This window comes from Rhodnius prolixus, unplaced genomic scaffold (genome assembly GCF_049639745.1).
Source record: "Rhodnius prolixus isolate KJV_2025 unplaced genomic scaffold, Rpr scaffold_13, whole genome shotgun sequence".
In the NCBI taxonomy this organism is placed as follows: Eukaryota; Metazoa; Arthropoda; class Insecta; order Hemiptera; family Reduviidae; genus Rhodnius; species Rhodnius prolixus.
In genome coordinates this window covers 12,142,937-12,162,985 of record NW_027411583.1, presented here as the reverse complement: position 1 = coordinate 12,162,985, position 20,049 = coordinate 12,142,937, and the positions used below count along the sequence as shown (strand labels likewise).

Sequence of the window (20,049 nt, the reverse complement as noted above, 5' to 3'; positions counted from 1 at the left end):
GCTGACTGCATGCCATTTTGTCTCAAGCTCTGCTGAGAAGATGGCAAGATGTAGTAGTCAAAAGCAGTTCTTAACTTTTTTTTTAAACAAAAAAGTATTATAAATTCAATGTGAATATAATTTATGTTTTTCATAACATATATGTATATTTTATAATGTAATGTGACCTAAGTAATCTCTAAACATGGAAGTCGTAGGGGACTATGAATACAATAGCAAAGACTTAATAGGACATGGTGCTTTTGCTGTTGTTTTTAAAGGACGGCTCAGGAAGGTTTGAATATTTCTGTCTTCATTATTTATCTTTTTATTTTTTAATTTTGGATACAATTATTAACTCTAAAATCAATTTTGCTATAAAAAGACAGTTGTTTTATTTACATCTAAATGTCAATTTACGACAGTACTTATATTTTGCACAACTTACATTAATCAGTATTTTAATAATCTTATTCTGCTAGAATTACATAAAATTTAATTTAATAAGTTGCGTAATCTGAAAATCAGCGGTCTTGCCAGCTAGTAAAATTATTTGACCATCACCAATGAGTGCATGTTTACAAGACGTCTTTCTTCTAAACATTATAATTCTAAGGTTTTTAGTTTTTTTTCGGAAGTATATACATAATATTCGAATTTCATAAATGAATAGTTCCTTTATATTTATTTATTTTGCAGGTTATAAAAGAGATCAATTCTCTTTCAGGGTACATTGACACACTGAAACTGATCAGTAGGGTCTTGTCTAGTTTTAGATATGTATGTTTATCGCCTGCAACATTATTTCTTCAAGTCTTTGTGATTATTATTTTAACTTGGTGATGGACAACTTTGTTTATCGTTAAGTACGAGTAAGATGTTGGTCGTATTTTCTTAATTACCAACTACTTCATTCAGTTTTTAACAATTTCCAAAAGTTCTTTTATCGTAATACTAGGTTGTCCTCAAAATTATTGTGGTTTCGGTTATTGAATTTTATATTGCGGTGGATATTTATTTACCATACTAACCATAATCTACACAGAAAAGAAATAAGAAATTAGCTTAATTATTCCTGAAGCTTGGAGTTTTGTAAACTTATTTAGGGTTAACTTTTATATCTAACTAACTAAATTTAGGTAAATTTGTGAAGCCATTTAAAGCGTTTGGTTGCCGTATTACAGTGACTATTTGAAAATAAATAAATAATCATCGTACTACATTAAAATCTGTTAATTATTACGTGTTGAAACTGAATATATCACAGTGGATTTTTTATTTCAAGGGAACTATCATTAACTTATTAAGTTGTATGCCATACAAAATTAATTTTAGATACACCAATCACATTAATTAGTGAATTTGTTACAGTTAAAAATTGCCAATACAAATTTTTTAACTTTATTTTTATTGACTGTTTGGTGAATGTAATGATTAGTAAATACTTTACTTTTACAAAGAAGTGATTCAATTTGAAATATTTTTCTGTGTTTTAGAATGCAAAAGTTATTGTTGCAATCAAGAGTATAACAAAGAAAAATTTAGCTAAATCTCAGAATTTATTGGGAAAGGAAATTAAAATATTAAAGGTAATATCTATAGTTTCTTTGTAAATATTTTTAATTTCTCTCAAAAATAGGTAAGAGGAAGTATTTTGATCTTGAAAAAATTTCTATTTCGACTTTACTGTGGAAAAATATCTATTTTTTGTGATCAGTAGAGTCTAAAGAAGAGGTTGAAACTACAAGTGGTCTGTATCTTTGTTACCAACTTAGTTGCAGCATCCAATACGAAATCTCGCAGGAAATTCAAATTCAAATTTAATATCTAGTTTAGGTTGACCTGATAGTAAGCGTTTGGAATAAATCTGCCAACCGGAAGTATCTCAATTTAGAGACTTGTTTTCTCTAAAAATATGGCTCCTATGATATTCTTGACTTTGAAGACGATAGTGACGGTTGTGGATAATAATTATACTAATATGGTTTACTCGAATAATCTTAGCAAAGTGTAATATTTACGAAAAAAAGATACGCAAAGATGTTGAAATTTAAAAATCTAGTCTGAGATTAATAAAAGTATTATTTGGGAGGGGGGGAAGCTTTTGCCCTGAACCGAGTCAATATTCAAGAAAAATATCTCGAAACTAAAGCGATAGGTCTTTAACTACGAATGCTGAAAATAAATCGCTTAAGATTATCACGCTTACAGTCAGGTGATTTTTCTTTTAACTAGGAATAGTAAAGAGTTAAATTTTCTTTGGTGGTAATGCCACTCGATTCAATGAAATGGCACGTCAGAGAATAGCCTATTTCCATCTTTGTCTCCGTAATTTCCTTAAACGATTTTTTTTCCCTGGATAGAAGTTTCTAGCAAGGATAATTATTCACATGAAAAGTTAATGCACTAAGTTGGATGGAATAGATTCCGGAAAAAAATGTGGAAAACAAACACTCTTCAGTAATTTGTTTTTCCGATCTTGTTATTTTCATCGAAGTCAGAATTTCAGCTACTCATTTAATCCGTCTAAATTTCCTAAGTAATAGATGCATACATTACGTGCATTAAAAATGCAACTTTAGTAGAAACCTGTCCGCTCCCCATTCCCCCAAAAGTGCTTAATTAAGTTTTTTTATAAAAATATTTAAAATAAAATATATATCTGTATGATAGAAAATCTTTGGAGTCGTTTTCAGAAAATTCAATAACGTTCTGTTAGGATCCAAAGAAAATGTAAATTCTGAAACTTCCTAGAATTTTTTTTGGTTTTGAGCCAGTATTTACGCATATACTCAATACTGTTTTTTTTTTCGAATTTAGGGGCGGATATTTTCATTGGAAAATTGATTTCGAAAATTGGAAATAATAGCAATATTTTTTTTTTTTCTTTTAAAGGAAGTAAAAAGAAAAAACTAACCTATTACTTAACACTACCAATAAGAATATTGTTTGACCTTCGATTTGTTTACCTTCCGCAAACTGTACAGCTGTAGCTACCGTGACCTTAAAAAAAATAAAAAAATGGAAATGTTGAACAAGTTCCTATTTCCTGTAATCCTTAGAAATTCGTGATTGAGAATAATTTCAACGTTGCAGTAGCTAGTTAGCTATTAATGATTAAAGAACGTCTTTTAAATAATAAAATTTGCAATATATGTACTTAGTCCAGGCTTAGTTTTGTATTTTATTTCATTTTTTAATCATAATTTAAAATTTCATTTACATATATTCCCATTGTTTTTAGGAATTGACTGAACTACATCATGAAAATGTAGTTGCCCTGTTAGATTGCAAGGTAAGTGTGATTAATTTATTAAAAAGTAATTATTATCATAAAATCTCCCCAGACCTCTTTTTCTCGTAACTAATTTTTGAAGATTCTTGTTGAGACATTTTTTTTTTTTTTATCAAACTTAAAATTTATTAAAAATTGGCTGGTTTCAGTATTTACCAGATTTATTTTTTGAGGTTAAGGCAGTGGTTCTTAACTTTTTCAAAGACGCGGAACACAATTATGTATATATTTTTCTCGCGGAACACTAACATTAAAAAAATTTGAAATTCGGTATTTAGCAAGAACTTAAAATTAACGAATAATACAAAATCGAATATAATTTTCGAAAAAGATATAGGTGTATTAATTAAAATTAAAAAGGATAAATTATTACATAGTTTTAAAAAATAAATTCTGAAAATGAAATTAATCAAATAATGAATATAAAAGTACGTTGCGTTGAAATTTTTTAAATGGACGAACGAACGAGTCATTTTACTTAGTTCATTGAAATGAACGATGTTGCCCATCACTAATTCACTTCCACTGGAAAATTGCTGTAAAAGACTGACTTAAAAAGATAGGCCAGCTTTGGTAGTAGAAAATTTAAATTTTTTAAAAAAAAGAACGATTTTTGTTTTCGTATCTTTCTTAAGTTTCTAATTTTCAATACATTTAAAATTGAAATTTCGCGGAACACTTGGACCATATTCGCGGAACACCGGTTAAGAACCACTGGGTTAAGGGAACGTTGAACGATGATAATTTTTTTTTTTTTTTTTTTTTTTTTTTTTTTTTTTTTTTTTTTTTGGCGCATCAACAGCTGAGGTCATTAGCGCCCGGAGCTTTTTCCAGTGCACTGCCGGCCTCCGGACAGTGTTCTCTCGTTACAGACAACACTGTCCATCACCGGACAGTGAGCTGTAAGAAGCTCCTAGGAAGAGAAAATCTAAGGGTCAGCTGCTGGATTCGAACCCGGGACCTCCGCGTGGGAGTCCAGTATGCTAACCTCATAGCTAATCCCTTCCCTTTTTGTTATTATTATTATTTTAAATGTTAATAAAAGATGCATTCTTTTAGGAAACTGCACACAACGTTTTCTTAGTTATGGAGGTAAGATAAAATATTTATTTAAAAATAAAAAAATATTAGTACTTTTATTTATAAAATTATATTTTCTTTAAAATATTTTCAATGATTGATTAAATTAGATTTAATCTAAGAATGAATCGTTGACTTCACTGAAAGTAAGATTTAAGTTTCATTATTTCTTCCCAAAACTTAAGATATAAAAACTAACTTCTTATTAAATTTAGATCTATATTTATTTTGCGATTAATACACTGCCTTGAATGTCAGAAAACTGTGGGTATTAATTATAATGTAATATCTGTTTCAGTACTGCAATGGAGGTGATCTGGCTGATTATCTGGGTGGTAAGAACGTTTTTTTTTCCTCCTTTTTCTAAAATTTTCGTCTCATGAAATAAGTACACCACACATAACGTTGTTAAGTACGGTGAGAAAGTTCCGTGTAGATTTCCAGCTGGGCAGTAGCAAACGGATCAAGAAGAGTTGTCTCCCTTACGATTTCACGTAGAGCATTTTTTTTTTTTTTTTCTCGTAGTATTGGCAAAAAGTAATGTTATATAAATTATAAGAAGATCAGTTTTCCAAAAATGCACCATAAGTTTGCAAAGTATTAAGCAGATGTTTTGAAGGGTTGTTTTGATTATGGATATCTACTATGTGTGAAAAATTCTCTACAGATAACCAGATTTTTTTTATAGCCATTTCAAGCGCCATCTTTTTCATTGAGGTAAAACGGTAGTTTGTTTTTATCGATTTTTATTAAAAATTGGAATATGCCGAAAGTTTGAACAGCTGATCTGAGGTTTTAATCGATTTCTTTCATATCTACTTGATATAATATTATTTCGATAAAGAAATATTTTTTGTTATAAATAATATTGTTTGCATTATTAAATTATCATCTATTATTTTGTTTTAGTTAAAGGAACACTTAGTGAAGATACTATCAGGCTTTTCTTGAATCAGCTGGGTAAATTTTTAATTTCTGCTATTTTACAAATTTATAAACTCAAATAATTCAATTGATTACTAAAATCGATTATTATGTTTATTTTAATAGCTGGGGCAATGAAAGCTCTTCACGCGAAAGGTGTGGTTCATCGAGATTTAAAACCTCAGAATATCCTCCTAAGTCACGCTGGTCCAAAACCTTGTCCACAGCCCTCGCAAATCAGACTTAAAATAGGTTAGTCTTCAATTTTACTTCTTTTTAAATTATTTAAAAATAAAATTTAGAAAACCATTTATTTTTATACATGTATTTTTTTTTTTTGGTAGGTATTAATTTGGGCATTTATTATTTAAATAGATTTAGATGAAGTCTTTATTTATAAGCAGTGGGGCGAAGCTTCCATTAGGCTGACCTTACCCAAAATATTTTTCGATTGAAGAAACCAGGCTTTACGAATCTGTAAATCTGATAGTAAATCGATAGTGAATAAATCGGTTATTGGATGAAAGGGTTAAGGCTTCCCTACACAACACTGAAGCGATGTTCTCCTCTTACTTCTACCTAAGTGGAAGTTTCGCAATCATTTCAAATTATCGAAAGCTTGAATATAAAATTGTGAATAAAGTGCCATTTGGTTTAAAATTTTTGTAGATTTGCGTATTAGAGGTCCCAACGCTGTGAATCTTTATGAAAGGCCCCCCCTTTAAAAATATTAATACTAATAACATTTATAAATCTAAATCTGATTTTGATAAAATTTAGCATGTAGGGTGACTAGAGCTTCCCTATGTGATATTAAATTGATTTAATTGATTGAACTGATTTTTCATGAATGAATGGTCATTCAATTTAAAATTACAGATAATTTTTCTTTTCGCTCTTTAGGAGAAGTAATTTTGGTCACAGCTAAATTATCACAAAAACATAGCGGGTTTTTTGCCAGTTATAGAGCTATGTTTTCCCTACAATTTGGTACAGATTGCATTGAAATTTGTTCGTTAAAAAATGAGATATTAAGGTTTGAAATTTGAGGGGTTTTGAATACCTTCAAATTTTATGCTTCAAAATCTCTTTATCTATTATCACTAAAACATGGCGGTTTTTTGCCAGTTATAGAACTTTGTATTCCCTACAATTTGGTACAGATTGCATTGAAATCTGTTCATTAGGAAATGAGATATTAAGGTTTGAAATTTAAGGGGTTTTGAATACCTTCAAATTTTATGCTTCAATATCTCATTATCTATTATCACTAAAACATGGAGGTTTTTTGCCAGTTATAGAGCTTTGTTTTCCCTACAATTTGGTACAGATTGCATTGAAATTTGTTCATTAGGAAATGAGATATTAAGGTTTGAAATTTGAGGGGTTTTGAATACCTTCAAATTTTAGGCTTCAAAATCTCTTTATCTATTATCACTAAAACATGGCGGTTTTTTGCCAGTTATAGAACTTTGTATTCCCTACAATTTGGTACAGATTGCATTGAAATTTGTTCGTTAGGAAATGAGATATTAAGGTTCGAAATTTGAGAAGTTTTGAATACCTTCAAATTTAAGGCTTCAATATCTCTTTATCTATTATCACTAAAACATGGCGGTTTTTTGCCAGTTATATAGCTTTGTTTTCCCTACAATTCGGTACAGATTGCATACCGATATGAACCACAATGTTTTAGTGATAATAGTTAGTGAGATATTGAATGCTATATTTTTGGAGGTTACTAGTTCGTTCAAATCACTTTAGTCGTAGAATGAACTTAAACAGACGATTTTCATTAAAAATAAATAAATAAAATAAACAAAATCATTGATGAATGTTGGTGGAATGATTTGGTAAAATAGTTTTTGAAATATTTAGCTTCATAGTTTTTTTTTATTTTGTAATTTTTTTCTTTTTAAATTGTGTTAGATAGTTTCATTATTATAGAGGAATAGATATTACTGTTAATCTTAGTTAAATGTTTTACTTGGAATTGTGTATTTGAATATAGCCATCATTAGGGTTTGTGTCGGCTAATCAATTCTAAGAAATTTAAATAAATAGGAAATATAAATTTTTATGCTAATAAATAAATATTGTTTTTTTGTTTGTACAGCTGACTTTGGCTTTGCAAGATTCCTGCAAGATGGTGTTATGGCTGCTACACTTTGTGGATCTCCGATGTATATGGTAAGAATTTTTGTTTTAAATGTGAAATAATCTTGAATATTTAAAGTATTCCATCAAGGTAATTAAGTTTTTTATAAAAGTTTTAATGGATAGATGTTTATTTAAAAGTAAATGTTAAATTACTGTTTAAAACTTAAATCTTCTGTATTATGAATATATAGTTTTCGTGACCGCAAATTGTTAAACTTAGGATGGAAGATTTGCGAGGAATTGGTCAAATAAAACAACTCGTCTTTTTGCCAACGTTTCGACAAATATATTGTCCTCTTCAGGGCGTGGTTATGCGGGTTGGTTGAGTTACAGAAACTGTTGGTTGAGTTTTTGTAACTCAACCAACCCGCATAGCCACGCCCTGAAGAGGACAATATATTTGTGTCGAAACGTTGGCAAAAAGACGAGTGGTTTTATTTGACCGATTCCTCGCAAATCTTCCATCCTCTGTATTATGTTAGAACTTCTATTTCTACCACTCTCGCCACCAAAGCTCTAGAACCCAGAAGGTCGTAATTGATTCGGAAACAATGGGACCATTTTAATGGAGTAGTAAGCAGTGTTCCCTCTAATTTTTTGTGACCTGTGTGCGCACTTTTTTTAGGTGTGTGCAGTTTTTCCCAAAATAAACAATTTTTTGTGGCAATTTAAAAAAGTGCATTTAATAAAAAAAATATTCAGCCGAATTGTGTACCTACTTATGCGCATTGACTCGATCGTACAGCGTACCACACATTACAACGGAACACAATGAAAAAAACTACCCTAAAATCAAGTCAGATCATTAGATCGTGAAGACAGAATTTAGCTGATTTAGGGAAGCCTTTTCCATTCAAATGGAAAATAAGAAAATTTAAATACTTACAATGTAATAACGTTGTCTGCTTCTAATTTTTTCAATTAAAACATTTGTCAAAACAAACAAACAAGAACGTCGATTCATAATTACTTATTATTGAACAATTTTTAGAATTCAGGATTACATTGTTTATGAATGGCATTTATTTTATACCTTCTCTCTCCAGCCTTTTGGTTTTAACCATTCTGCATAAACTTAACTTAAATTTACATTGTTTCCGTCATTTATATCCATATATCCATATGTTCCTGCAATCGATTTCTTTGTTTCGTTTTAATCAAAACATTTTTGTGCGCGCAAATATTTTTCATGTGCGCTATGTTTAAATTTATGTGCGCGCGCACACGCGCACAGCTTAGAGCAGTGTTTCCCAACCTTTTTTGTGTCATGCCCCACCTTAACCTTTATAAAATTTTTATGCCCCCCCTATGTAACATATATAATTTTTAACATTAAAAAATTGATTCGTTCACTTAAGAAACATAAATGATAGATTCTAGGAAGAAATCACTCTGAAATTGTTAACAAAACACAGTAAGTAAAATTTCAAAACATATAATGAAAAACTGAAATTCAAATTCCAAATAATTTTAATACAGATTTTTCTATATTAATTTATTATTTTAATTTAGTGAGATCCTTGCGCTTGATGCTTGCTGCACAGAGATTTTATATAAGGTTCCAATTTGGTTAGCTGCAGTCTCAAGTCTCCACGTTGTGTTATATCCAGCCGATTTCTTTTTTTTACCAGTAAATCATTTACAGCACTAAATCCACATTCAGCTAAAAATGAAGATGGAAACGGTAGCAATAGTTTTCTTGCACATTTGGTTGAATTTAGGTATTTGATTTCTGTTTCCTCACAAAGCCATGCCATCGCTCCTTTTATATTAAATAAAGTTTTAACTGACTCATCATTTTGCAATTCTGCGAGTTCTTCTTGATACTGCATATTTGATATGCAGCGATAGGCCAATGAGGTGCCAACAACTGCGCTGTTTAGCGAGTTTTTAAAACGTCCGGGGTTCCCCGCGGCAGACTGCACGCTCCGCGGTGAACCCCGGACGAAGTTTACTTGACGACGCCAATCACCCAGTTGATATTTTGGTCTCGTCAAACGGAATTATACCTAATAATTATTTACCGCAATTATTTAAGAATTTGCTTTTTTTTTGTTAAATTTGGCAGCGATATCTAGCATTGCATTTAAATGGCCCGGAGCGAAAGTGTTAAAGTCGTGTCGAGTCCATTTTCGAATTTCCTCCCTTAACTATCTAATTGCCCCCCTGGGGGGCGTGGGCCCCACGTTGGGAAACACCGGCTTAGAGGGAACACTTGGTAGTAAGGCGGAACTCTTACTCTCAATAAGTTGGTTTCGGTCAACTTCGTTAATTATTGTTTCAGTTAGATACGAACGTGGGATTGAGCGGATGAGATTGTTATTTTATTTGAAGGAAATAGCTTTATTTCGTGTAAAGAAAGAAAAGATCTGTTAACAAATGTCCAGTGCAGTTTGAAATTTCGCGTAATAGTAAAGTAAAGTAAAATAATCGCCTATTTTTTCAGGCGGGGCTTAACGTACAACTACCAAATTAGGTGTCGTGGACGAAGGCGACTAGCAAACATACTTTACTGTAAATTTCTTTTATTAACTATTAAATAAAATCCAAGGCCTAAGACCGGCAATCTTATTAGCATATTAGCTTCGCAGGTCTCGCCTCTAACCGCTCGGCTACCGTGGCGCCTAATAGCGTAATAGTAATAGTTGTTATAATGCCTTGATAGACGCCATTTATTTTTAAAGTTTAAAATCTCGCAAGTTAACTTCACCGTTACCGTTGATTTAACTGCAGTTTTTTTTTCTTTTTTTCAATAAATTGTATGAGTTCGAAGTAGTTTTTAAAAATTAAAATAGCTCGTATTCTGTGATCCACAGTACACAAAGCTTGGTCGTCCGGTTAAAGCTGAAAGTGCCAATCACCTTCAAAGACAGAAGTTTGATTTTCTCGTAACCTAACTTCAGGATGCGTTACATTGACCTCTTATTACTTTATTATCTAAGTTCTTAGATTGATTGGACTTTTGAAAATCACACATTTTTCATTTATTACGTTGTATTCTTGCCTTAAAACAAAAACCAGTACCCATCTTAGCCTAGGCTATTCTCAACATTAAATTTTATCACAAAATAAATAGAACTAACTATGTGAAATATGTCCATAGGCACCGGAAGTAATCATGTCTCTTCAGTATGATGCTAAAGCCGATCTCTGGAGTTTAGGCACCATTGTATTTCAATGTCTTACTGGGAAAGCACCATTTCAAGCACAAACTCCACAAGCGCTGAAGATGTTCTATGAAAAAAATGCGAACCTAGCGCCAAAGTAATTTTTTTTTTTTCTTTTTAATTAATTGCATTGTAATAAGACACTTGCTTATAATGATCGACAGTAGTAGATGGGTGGACCAAGAATCAGGGCGACTTGAGGTCCTGAATTTCCCTTCTTACATTTTATTTATTTGTTTATTTATTTTTTTTTTTTTGCAATAGGATTCCTAGTGGAACATCACCTGAACTAACTGAACTGTTGAACGGATTGTTGCGAAGAAATGCTTCAGAAAGAATGGATTTTAATACATTTTTTAGCCACAAATTTCTACAACCTCCAGAACAGCAGAATACACAGCCACCAAGTCCTCTTTCTTCAAGTCCGGCACCAGATTCAGGTATTTAGATAATTAGAGTTATAAATTATTAAATCTCTGACATCCCTAACAATCCTACTCGCCGACTGAATCGCCAGTGGCCCTGCGACTTCCTTACAGTCTGAAGAACTAATCTCTCCTCTCTCCTCCTCACAATCTCCTCTCTCCTTTAGAGAGTGCTACCGCTGGGTAGTTTCTCTCCTCCTGCTCTCCTCCCGCACCAGTTCATCACTCTCTCCATATTTACTGATTGTATACAATGTATACAGATTGTAAATTACAAAATAAATAAATAAAAATAAATTATTAAATAATAATATTTTTGTAGTTTTGTAGTGCATGGGGGTTTCACCGTTAAAAACCGAAGATCTTAATAGTTTGGGGGGGAGTAGAGAAATGTTACCTAAACTTAAATCTGTTTCAGATTTAGTCCTACACTATTCATATATTCATTTTACATAATATCCCATATTTTTTGTTAGGTTATTTATTAGTCAAAAAGAATAATTGTTTTATAATATATAATAGTCAAATATCTCTTATTATAACTTGCCTTAAAATAATATATATATATAGTGGTGCTTGTTCGTGAGATTTCACAATTCTATGTCGACTGCCAAGAATTGTGATCAGCATCCCCAGTATTCATCTCCCAGGACCTATTTATAATTAGTAGTTTATTACATTGAAAATAAGCTGTTTAATGCTAAAAGAATTAAGTTCAAACATTTTTATGATAATGCAGATTTATTTTAATTATCTGTTTAATAGCTAATGGTTAATAAATGAAATATTTCAGGATTTCCTGTTTGTATGACACCAGAAGATTCTGACGATTTTGTATTAGTTCCTTCGAATCTTCCTACTGATAAGCAGTAAGTGATTTCTTCAATGTAGATAATAAATCAAATATCTTTTATTTTATTTATTTTTTTTATAAATAATAACAATTTTGGAACGAAAACCGAATTGATCTATTCACTTTCGTTTAACATTACTTTTAAAGATGTCAAGAAATTAGTGTTAGCCCACCAAGGCCAAGTTCTTTGCCGATACCTGTGCCGACTAGATCAACAACAGGTAGAGGAACTGCTGCACCTACGGCTGCGATCCCAGCTTCACCTCCAAATAAGGTTGGTTCGAAAAGATGATTTTTTAGTTTATAGTTATTTACAATAGGCGCCACACGGTAGCTGAGCGGTTAGAGGCTTTGACCTGTAAAGCTTATTATGTATTGTACTGGGTTCGATTACCCGGTCTTTAGGGCCTTGAATAGAGAAACAAGTGTTTGATATTTCACGACTAAATCGTAAAATATATGAAACAATAGCCTTTATATAAATTCACGAAAAACTATAACGGATATAACGGTCAGTCGAAGTTTACGAAAATCCTAAGACGGATCGCAGTTAGTCAACACGAGTGCAGAAATGCAAGAAGGGCGTCTTGTGTATCAAACTGGTTGCAAAACAAAACAAAGCACGTGCGCCGTGCAGCGATAAGTTTATCTTTATAAAAACAGTGATGCATTTTGTGGTTACAGAAAGTAACCTTGGGTATTTTGGATATTTATACAATTGGTATGATTTCTAAGTACAACGCCGCACGTTAAGGGGTTAATAGTTAATAAAAGTAATTTTACAGTAAAGTATGCTTGCTAGTCGCCTCCGTCCACTACACCTAATTGGTAGTTGGACGAAAAGCCTGCCTGAAAAAATAGGCAATTACTTTACCATAGTTATTTACAAAGCGTATATGTAAAATTAGTTTAGTTTTAAGTCACCCATAAAAAGACAAAATTTGGTGACTTACCACATTTGTTCGTTCAGCTCAGAGTCCTCGAGCATGTACATTTAATTACTAAAGACAAAGTAGAGAATAGTAATATTACTAAATATAGAGTAAATATAAGAATAGTAATAGTGATATTTGTGATTCCTAGTTAAATAGAAATTAAATAACTTTATAAAAAAAAAACGTTAAAATTCGATTTATGCTTAATTTCAATAAGATATAATAATTATAAAACATAATAAATATAATTTATTTGGTCAGGAGAAGCACAATCTAATTGTCTGGTTTCTCTAAACAACTCGTCATATTTGCTTGTAGTTATAGTATTAAGCTACATTTACACCTAACTTCACTTGCGATCATTAGTTCATTGTGCGATTCTTGAGAGTTGTTAATCTGCAAAAGATCATTTTGAATGTATAAAAACTTAAAAGAATGGAAACCACCGCTTCCTAAATTGATAAACGAGAGACAGAGAAGACACTTTTTCTGTTATTTTTGCTGCTTAGGTTTGGTTCTCTAATTTAGAAAGAAGAGTGTTATTATGATTTAAACAAGTTTAAATGCAAGGCGAAGTTTCTTTATTCCTTATATCACAAACATTCTACGATAAATTTGGAAAATAATTGTTTTTATTCTGTAAAAATTTCAGAGTTCCGTACCAAGATCTCAGCCGATAAGTATGCAGAGGGTTGCAAACAGAGCATCTCCTCCAGATATCAGCTCGTTGTCACCGCCTCCTGTAAGCAGTTGTTCCCAATATCTTTTCTTAGACATTGTGTAAAATCTTCAGAAATATTGAATCAGGTTTCTTGAACTTATTTATATTAAACCTGTAATTTCAGGTACAGTATGCGCTGGGTACTACCCCTAGCGGAGGTGTGGGTGGTAAATGTGTACCGGAAACTCCGCCTCCTGTTAATACCTGGACAGTTACTCCAACCAATTCACCACTGAGGAAGTCGAGTAAGCTATCTTTTATTGGAATTATTTTAAGTCAGTACAAGCTTTAAATAGAAATTAATACCCTATTTTGATTTCAGTGGTAAATTCACCACTTCTGTCCGGAGCTATAACCTCTCTGAACACCAATTATATGTTACCTTTAGTGCCGTTTAGCAAACCAATTACAGGAAATCAAGGTTAGTTGAAGAATTGTACTTTTTTTTTACGTATTAAATCAAATATTAAATCTTAGTTCACCGCTAAATAATATTCCGCTTTGGTCCTAATCATTCATGCAATTAAATATCAATTATTCAATTATTATTAAATGTCAATAATTTAAAATTGTATTTTTATTACAGAATACAATTCAGAGTCGCCCGTGACATTTGTATTACCGGAATTGCCACAAGAGACACTTTTAGAGGTATACTTTTTGATAAATAAAAGGATTTACTACTCTAAACAATTCAGCAACTTTTTTTTTACAATCTCTTTTCAAGGCTTGAGCATTACTATATCTAACTTAAGCCCTACTGAGCGTGAATCTTCTGATCTGTGTGGCTGCCAATTTCTCGCCATAATTGAAAAAATCAATTGATTAACTGTCAAAAGGAATTGCACTATTCCTGGGGAATTGACTGGCAAACCTTTGATGATTATCATTATTCCTTTTTTAGCACGGTTGATGGCATTCTACTTCGCTACGAAGGTTTTTTGCTCACCAACCGCCTACTAGAATTATTATTTATATTTATTTTTCAATGCGTTATTCAATAGTCACACGTGAAATTATAATTTAACAAAATAAGATTTAAATAATTTTTAATAACCATATTTTGGTCCTTACATATGTTGATTTCATTATCTAGATTATGTTCCAGACAATTACGTTTTTTCACTATTTTTTGATTTACTCGAAAACGTCTCTAGCGATTTTTTTTTTTTTAAACTTTTTTCCTCAAATAGCAAAACTTTCAATTTTTTTTTTTTTAATCTAATGTAACATTTTTTCAAAAAAAAAAAGTACAGGCATATTTGTGAGAGTAGATAGGATCGCTTCCTTCTAAGGTTCCGTTATGGCGTTCTGTACGCTTCAGTCTCTAATGATTAAGAAGAATTAAAGATATTTCTGAATTTCTAAATTAAAGAAAATTCATAACTCGGAAATGATAATTTGCTAGTTTCACGTATTTTATTTATTTTTTATTGCTTCGTTGATTATCTCACAATATTCATATAAATTACCCGCAGTCCTACCACTTTTATTTGAACAGTTTTTCCCGGTGAATTAGTTTTTGTGTAGTTCTTGAAGAGGGTTAAGGTGTGCTTCCCTCTACAGTGCCGTTTTCGTATAATGTAGGTTACAAACTTTAATAATGTTAGTGAAAAATCTCCTTAAAAATAATTCATGTTTTAAGGAAATGTTTACCACTCAAGAACTGTATTAAGAGAGAGTCATTTGAGTGGTAACCCAGATTTTGTGTGTGCAAAAGTAATTATTATTTAGTTATTGATTTTTCAATTGACGTTTATCATTTTGATGTATATTTTTTCCAGAGAGAACACAACGAGACTTTGGCCAAGCTGAATTTCGTACTGGCGTTGAGTGAATGTGTTAGCGAAGTGGCCGAAAGTCGAGGCAGAGTAGACCGTCTGGTGTTATTGGTCAGAGCTCTACAACTACTGAGTTCTGCCTTATCATTGGCAACGGCACAATTACGCGCCGGCGTACTTCAACCATCGCCTACAGTAAGCAATGTGGTAGGTATATTGAATGCACGTTTTCGTCGTTGTCTGGCCGACTGCAAACAGTTAAACAGCCAGCCAGGATTGTTGCATAATGCGACAGCAACGGCTGATAAAATTCTCTACGATCATGCTATACATACTTGTCAATCGGCCGCTTTGGACGAATTGTTTGGCAATCCTGCGGAATGTTTTCGCCGTTATCAAACAGCGCAGATATTATTACATGCTTTGGCGCAGCAGGCGGCCAATGCGCAGGATAGGCTATTGTTGACCAGATATAAAGAAGCTGTGGAAAAACGGTTGGGCGTACTCCAACAGCAAGGTTATATTTATTCGAATACAACGGCGGACATGTAGCTACCGGCTGTTGGCATGATGTCTACTCCTAGGCTGCTTACAGTTTAGGAGTTTCGCAGTCAAAAGGTATATGGGAATCCTGGAGTTAAAAAAGCAGAAGACTTTTTTTTTTACAAGTCCTTGCTTGTCTGGCATTTAGGGCGGAGTACAATGTGTGCCATGTAATGAGCCTTTAAAAAAACTAGAAAAAGCAGGAACGATTTGTTTATAAATTAACTCTCATCCTCCCCAAAATCACGCAACTGTGGACAACAACAACAACAACCACAAAAATCTTGGGGTGCTATAATTTCAATTAATTGTAACATAAGGTGTCATTAAAAAAAAACAAAAAAAAACAAATCGGCATGTTTAAACATGCTGCCATAGATTATGAGCTATAGATATTATTACAAGCAATCAAAACTTATTACTAATCTAAAGCTCCTTTCCAACTAAATAAAACTGCTCTTCAAATAAGTATTCCAAAAACAAAAAGCCACTTATTAAACAGAGTATATTTTTTACATAAAAGTGCTTTTAGTATACCTATTAATTGAAATAAAAAATAAAAAGTGGCTATAATATGTGAATTAAAGCTGAATAAAAGAGCAACAATGGACGAAATTTACAAAAAGTATTTGCTGAAATCTGTAAAATTCTTTCAGTAGTTATTTAGTACCTTATTATTTAATATGAACACATCTATGAATCGTTTCCAAGTTTCTTCATGCTAAAAGTCGTTCAGGTACTTGACATAAAGTAACAAAAATGTCAAATAAACTTGATAGTTCAAAAAGCTTACATTGATTGAGTTGAATCTACTAAATATATGGTTAAGTAAAACTATTTAAATAAAACTTAATGATAATAACTTTTGCATTAACAACAAAAAAAGTAGCATGTAAAAACATCACAGGTGAATTTTTTCACAAGAAATACGTGTTTTGAGGCCAGTAAACTGGTCAATCTTCGACCATTCGGTTCCCTAACTCAAAAATAGAAACATCTCAGCTGCTTTAAATGTGATATTTCAATTAAGTAACACCAGTGCACTCTGTAAGCAGGATTTGGACAAAATATAATCCACCCCGTTTTTAAGTGTCCGTTTTATTGAATCGATTATTCAGTTGTTTGTTTTTGACAATTTTCTAGATAACCGGCTGCAGTAATATGGTTTAAACTTTGGGTAAATTTATTGTTTTACATACAGGTTTATTACTTTATCGAAAAGGATGTGGTTACGATTCTATTAAAACTGCTATTTCATTGTAATGTTTTTTTTTTTTTATCAAAAAATCGATTCTTTAAGTGATTTTCAGCTTACGATAGATTTCTGGAAGTATCTTTTCAGTTTACCTAATAAGAAATGCTAAAAAAAAACTTTGTTGGGATTGTTAAGTAAACAATTATGGTAATTGTTATTTAAAAAAAAGAAAAAGTAAAATAAAGCACGTAATAGTGTTGGATCCAGTGGGGTGCATCCAAAATGTGAAATTTGTATGTGTCCAGCAACAGATTATGTTATTAACTAACTCAATGCCACTGTACCGTTATCTATTCGCGTCCATTTTCGACTCCCAGTGTAGCGAGGTGATTTCCGTTTATTACTTTTCAAGATATAATGAATTAGTAAAGTGTCAAGGAATAATAAATAATGTATTCTATCATGTAAATTTTTGTGGCTAAAAATAACAACTAAGAGTACGAAGTTCTTTTTTAAACGTTCCAGGTTAATTTTTAAGCACTGTTGGTGTAACCTATTTTTGGGTTTCAGCAAATTAATTCATATTCACAGTTTTTGATTGATGTGTTAAAAAAAAAAAAAAGTACTAACAAATTTGAAGTGAGGTTAAATTATCGAAAGAAATGAAAAGCACGATACATAAATGACAACCCATAAGTTAAAAAATAATCTTTTATGTTAGACATGTTTATTGATACTTTGGTACATATTGACAAAAAAAAAAAAGTTGCAGATTTTTAACAGTAAGATTTTTTGTTTTGTAATGGTTTAATTGTGTTATATTATTATAAAAGTCTTCCTTAGAAGGATTATTTAGCGAATAGCTAATTTTGTTTTTCTTATGTAAATCGACTAGCTCACCTTTACTACATATCGATATTTAACTAATGAAACATTTTTATTTTTTGGTATAGTAAAAAGTAATTAATAAAGTTATTTATTTTTCAAATTCAATGAAATTTGACATAAAATATTATCCTATTTTTAAAAAAAAATTGAAATCAATTAAAAATGTATATTAACCAAAAATGGCGCTCTTTTTGAAAGTCTAGGTACCAGAGCTTTTGTATTGAACAATAACATAGCTATCTTCTTAGTAATGTAATGTTTTCTAATTGATTTAAGCTCTTATTGGGTTTCTTATCATGTGTATAAAAATGTAAAATAAAAAATATATTACGATAAAATATATATGCTTTCGTTTTTCCTAGTGCATCGTTCATATTTAGGATGAAAAAAACAAAAACAAAGATAATGTTTACCACAATAATTTGTAAATAGTGAGTTATTTATTAAAAGGTATTGTCTTTTCTTTTTTTTATTTATTTGCTAAGGAACGATTATTAAAATGGATCTCAGTAAGTGAAATGGTACTGAAATTTTATATTAAGAATTTTTGTTGTTTGTATTTATAAAAAGGCTGTTAATGTAATTTAAGCATTTTTTTTATTTCTTTTCTCTTATAAAAGAGTTTAAAAATAATAAGAAAGAATATAATTACTAAAAAAAAAATATTAAAAAATAATTGTACAATATTACTGTATAATATATAAATTATAAATAACATTATGAGGGAAAATATATATGTATATGGTATTTTATTAAGATATATATATTAATGATCCTCTTATTATTATATTAAACTTTATTTGTTATTTTCTTTGGTTTTTTTTTCCTTCTAGACTGATTTTTTTTGTAATTTTTGTTTTTGTACAAATAAAAATTTTGTTCGATTGATTTCATTTTTTTAAAAAAAAACATATTTATGTTTCAGTACCTGTGTTGGGAGTTTTTTTTTTTTTTTTTTTTGAGCATTTCTGAGGAATTTGAACATAAATTAGACGTGCTGTTGACCAGTGTTTGCTAATTTAGATGATGGTAATAAATCGTGTTTACAAATCTATGGAGGGGCCCACCACATTGAAAGTAAATATTGCACAGAATTATGCTGGGGATAATTTTATATTTTATTATAATTATTCGGGGGCCTGATCGTTGCAAGAACTGAATCTTGTGATTTATCTCCCATTCCCAGTCCTTATCTCTCTCACTCACTCACTCACACTCCCAAAAATACCAAGAACTTCCACCAAGGTAGCCTCCCGGTCTCCTACAATCCTACAAAATGTGCATTAGGAGATTAGAATATTAGCGAAGCATTCATCTAAACAGCTGTGAACTGCGTAGATAATAGGCCACACTAAATTCCAGATTGCTCATCTACAATAAACCCCGTAATCTCATCCTACTCTGAGGGGGGGAAAAAAACCTGCCATCACCCTTCCTGATCCTTTTTTTATAAACATTTTGACCGGAAACCATTTTTTACTTGCCTCAACCAAAACTTCTCTTCATCTCCATTTCCTAAAAAAAAAATTGTTTCTGTATCAGCTGGTTCGGGACCACAGATCGTTTTCTATATTCTTACTCCAAACATCTCGTTCGCTTTCTCAAGACTTTTCATTCCGACATGTCCAGGTTTGAGATGCGAGGCGCGTAATGCATCCTTAAAAAAAATCCCCCTCCATAAAATGGTCTGTCGTTTAATTTATCCATTCTCCCACTGGTGGCAAGTGATGAAAAAAAAAAACATACCAATGTTCTCTAAGAAAAGTGCAATGGAAGCTATTAATAATGAACACTCACAATTCTAACGTCGCCTTCAATGAACAGGATCCCCTGGATATTCTGAAGACTTTCAAAACTTAAATGGAAAAGGATTTTAGGTAAGTATATCTCTTTCCAACATCTTGGTAACTATCGGAATTATCAATCATAGCTTTTTTTCTATTTCTAACCTACTTTATATATCCATCCGTAATCAGAAATTTGATTCATCAATTTGGAGTAGAGAAAATTAGACTACCACTTACAAATTTTCTGTCACAATACATTTGCTGACTCTATTCAAAGGAGATGGCTGCTCTTTAATGTCATTTTATTATAAAGGCA

General features: G+C 31.4%; 1 protein-coding gene across 1 annotated transcript; it reads left to right on the top strand.

Annotated features, from left to right (window-relative positions):
- Window positions 1-8: 8 nt before the first annotated feature.
- Atg1 (serine/threonine-protein kinase unc-51-like protein Atg1) lies at window positions 9-19,824 on the top strand. Its single transcript, XM_074116268.1, has 17 exons — window positions 9-274; window positions 1,476-1,568; window positions 3,224-3,274; window positions 4,334-4,366; window positions 4,653-4,689; window positions 5,264-5,314; window positions 5,405-5,530; window positions 7,395-7,468; window positions 10,542-10,702; window positions 10,870-11,045; window positions 11,824-11,899; window positions 12,031-12,157; window positions 13,471-13,560; window positions 13,664-13,784; window positions 13,862-13,960; window positions 14,126-14,190; window positions 15,324-19,824. Exons 1-17 carry the CDS (start codon window positions 185-187, stop codon window positions 15,870-15,872), a joined length of 2,019 nt encoding a protein of 672 aa, XP_073972369.1. The 5' UTR covers window positions 9-184; the 3' UTR covers window positions 15,873-19,824.
- Window positions 19,825-20,049: the final 225 nt, after the last annotated feature.

Bases quoted from the DNA above. Each gene is read 5' to 3' on its own strand.
- Atg1 (XM_074116268.1), top strand. From the start codon at position 185: ATGGAAGTCGTAGGGGACTATGAATACAATAGCAAAGACTTAATAGGA. The intron at 275-1,475 runs GTTTGAATATTT...TCTGTGTTTTAG, and splicing joins TTAAAGGACGGCTCAGGAAG to AATGCAAAAGTTATTGTTGC. The intron at 3,275-4,333 runs GTAAGTGTGATT...GCATTCTTTTAG, and splicing joins TTGCCCTGTTAGATTGCAAG to GAAACTGCACACAACGTTTT.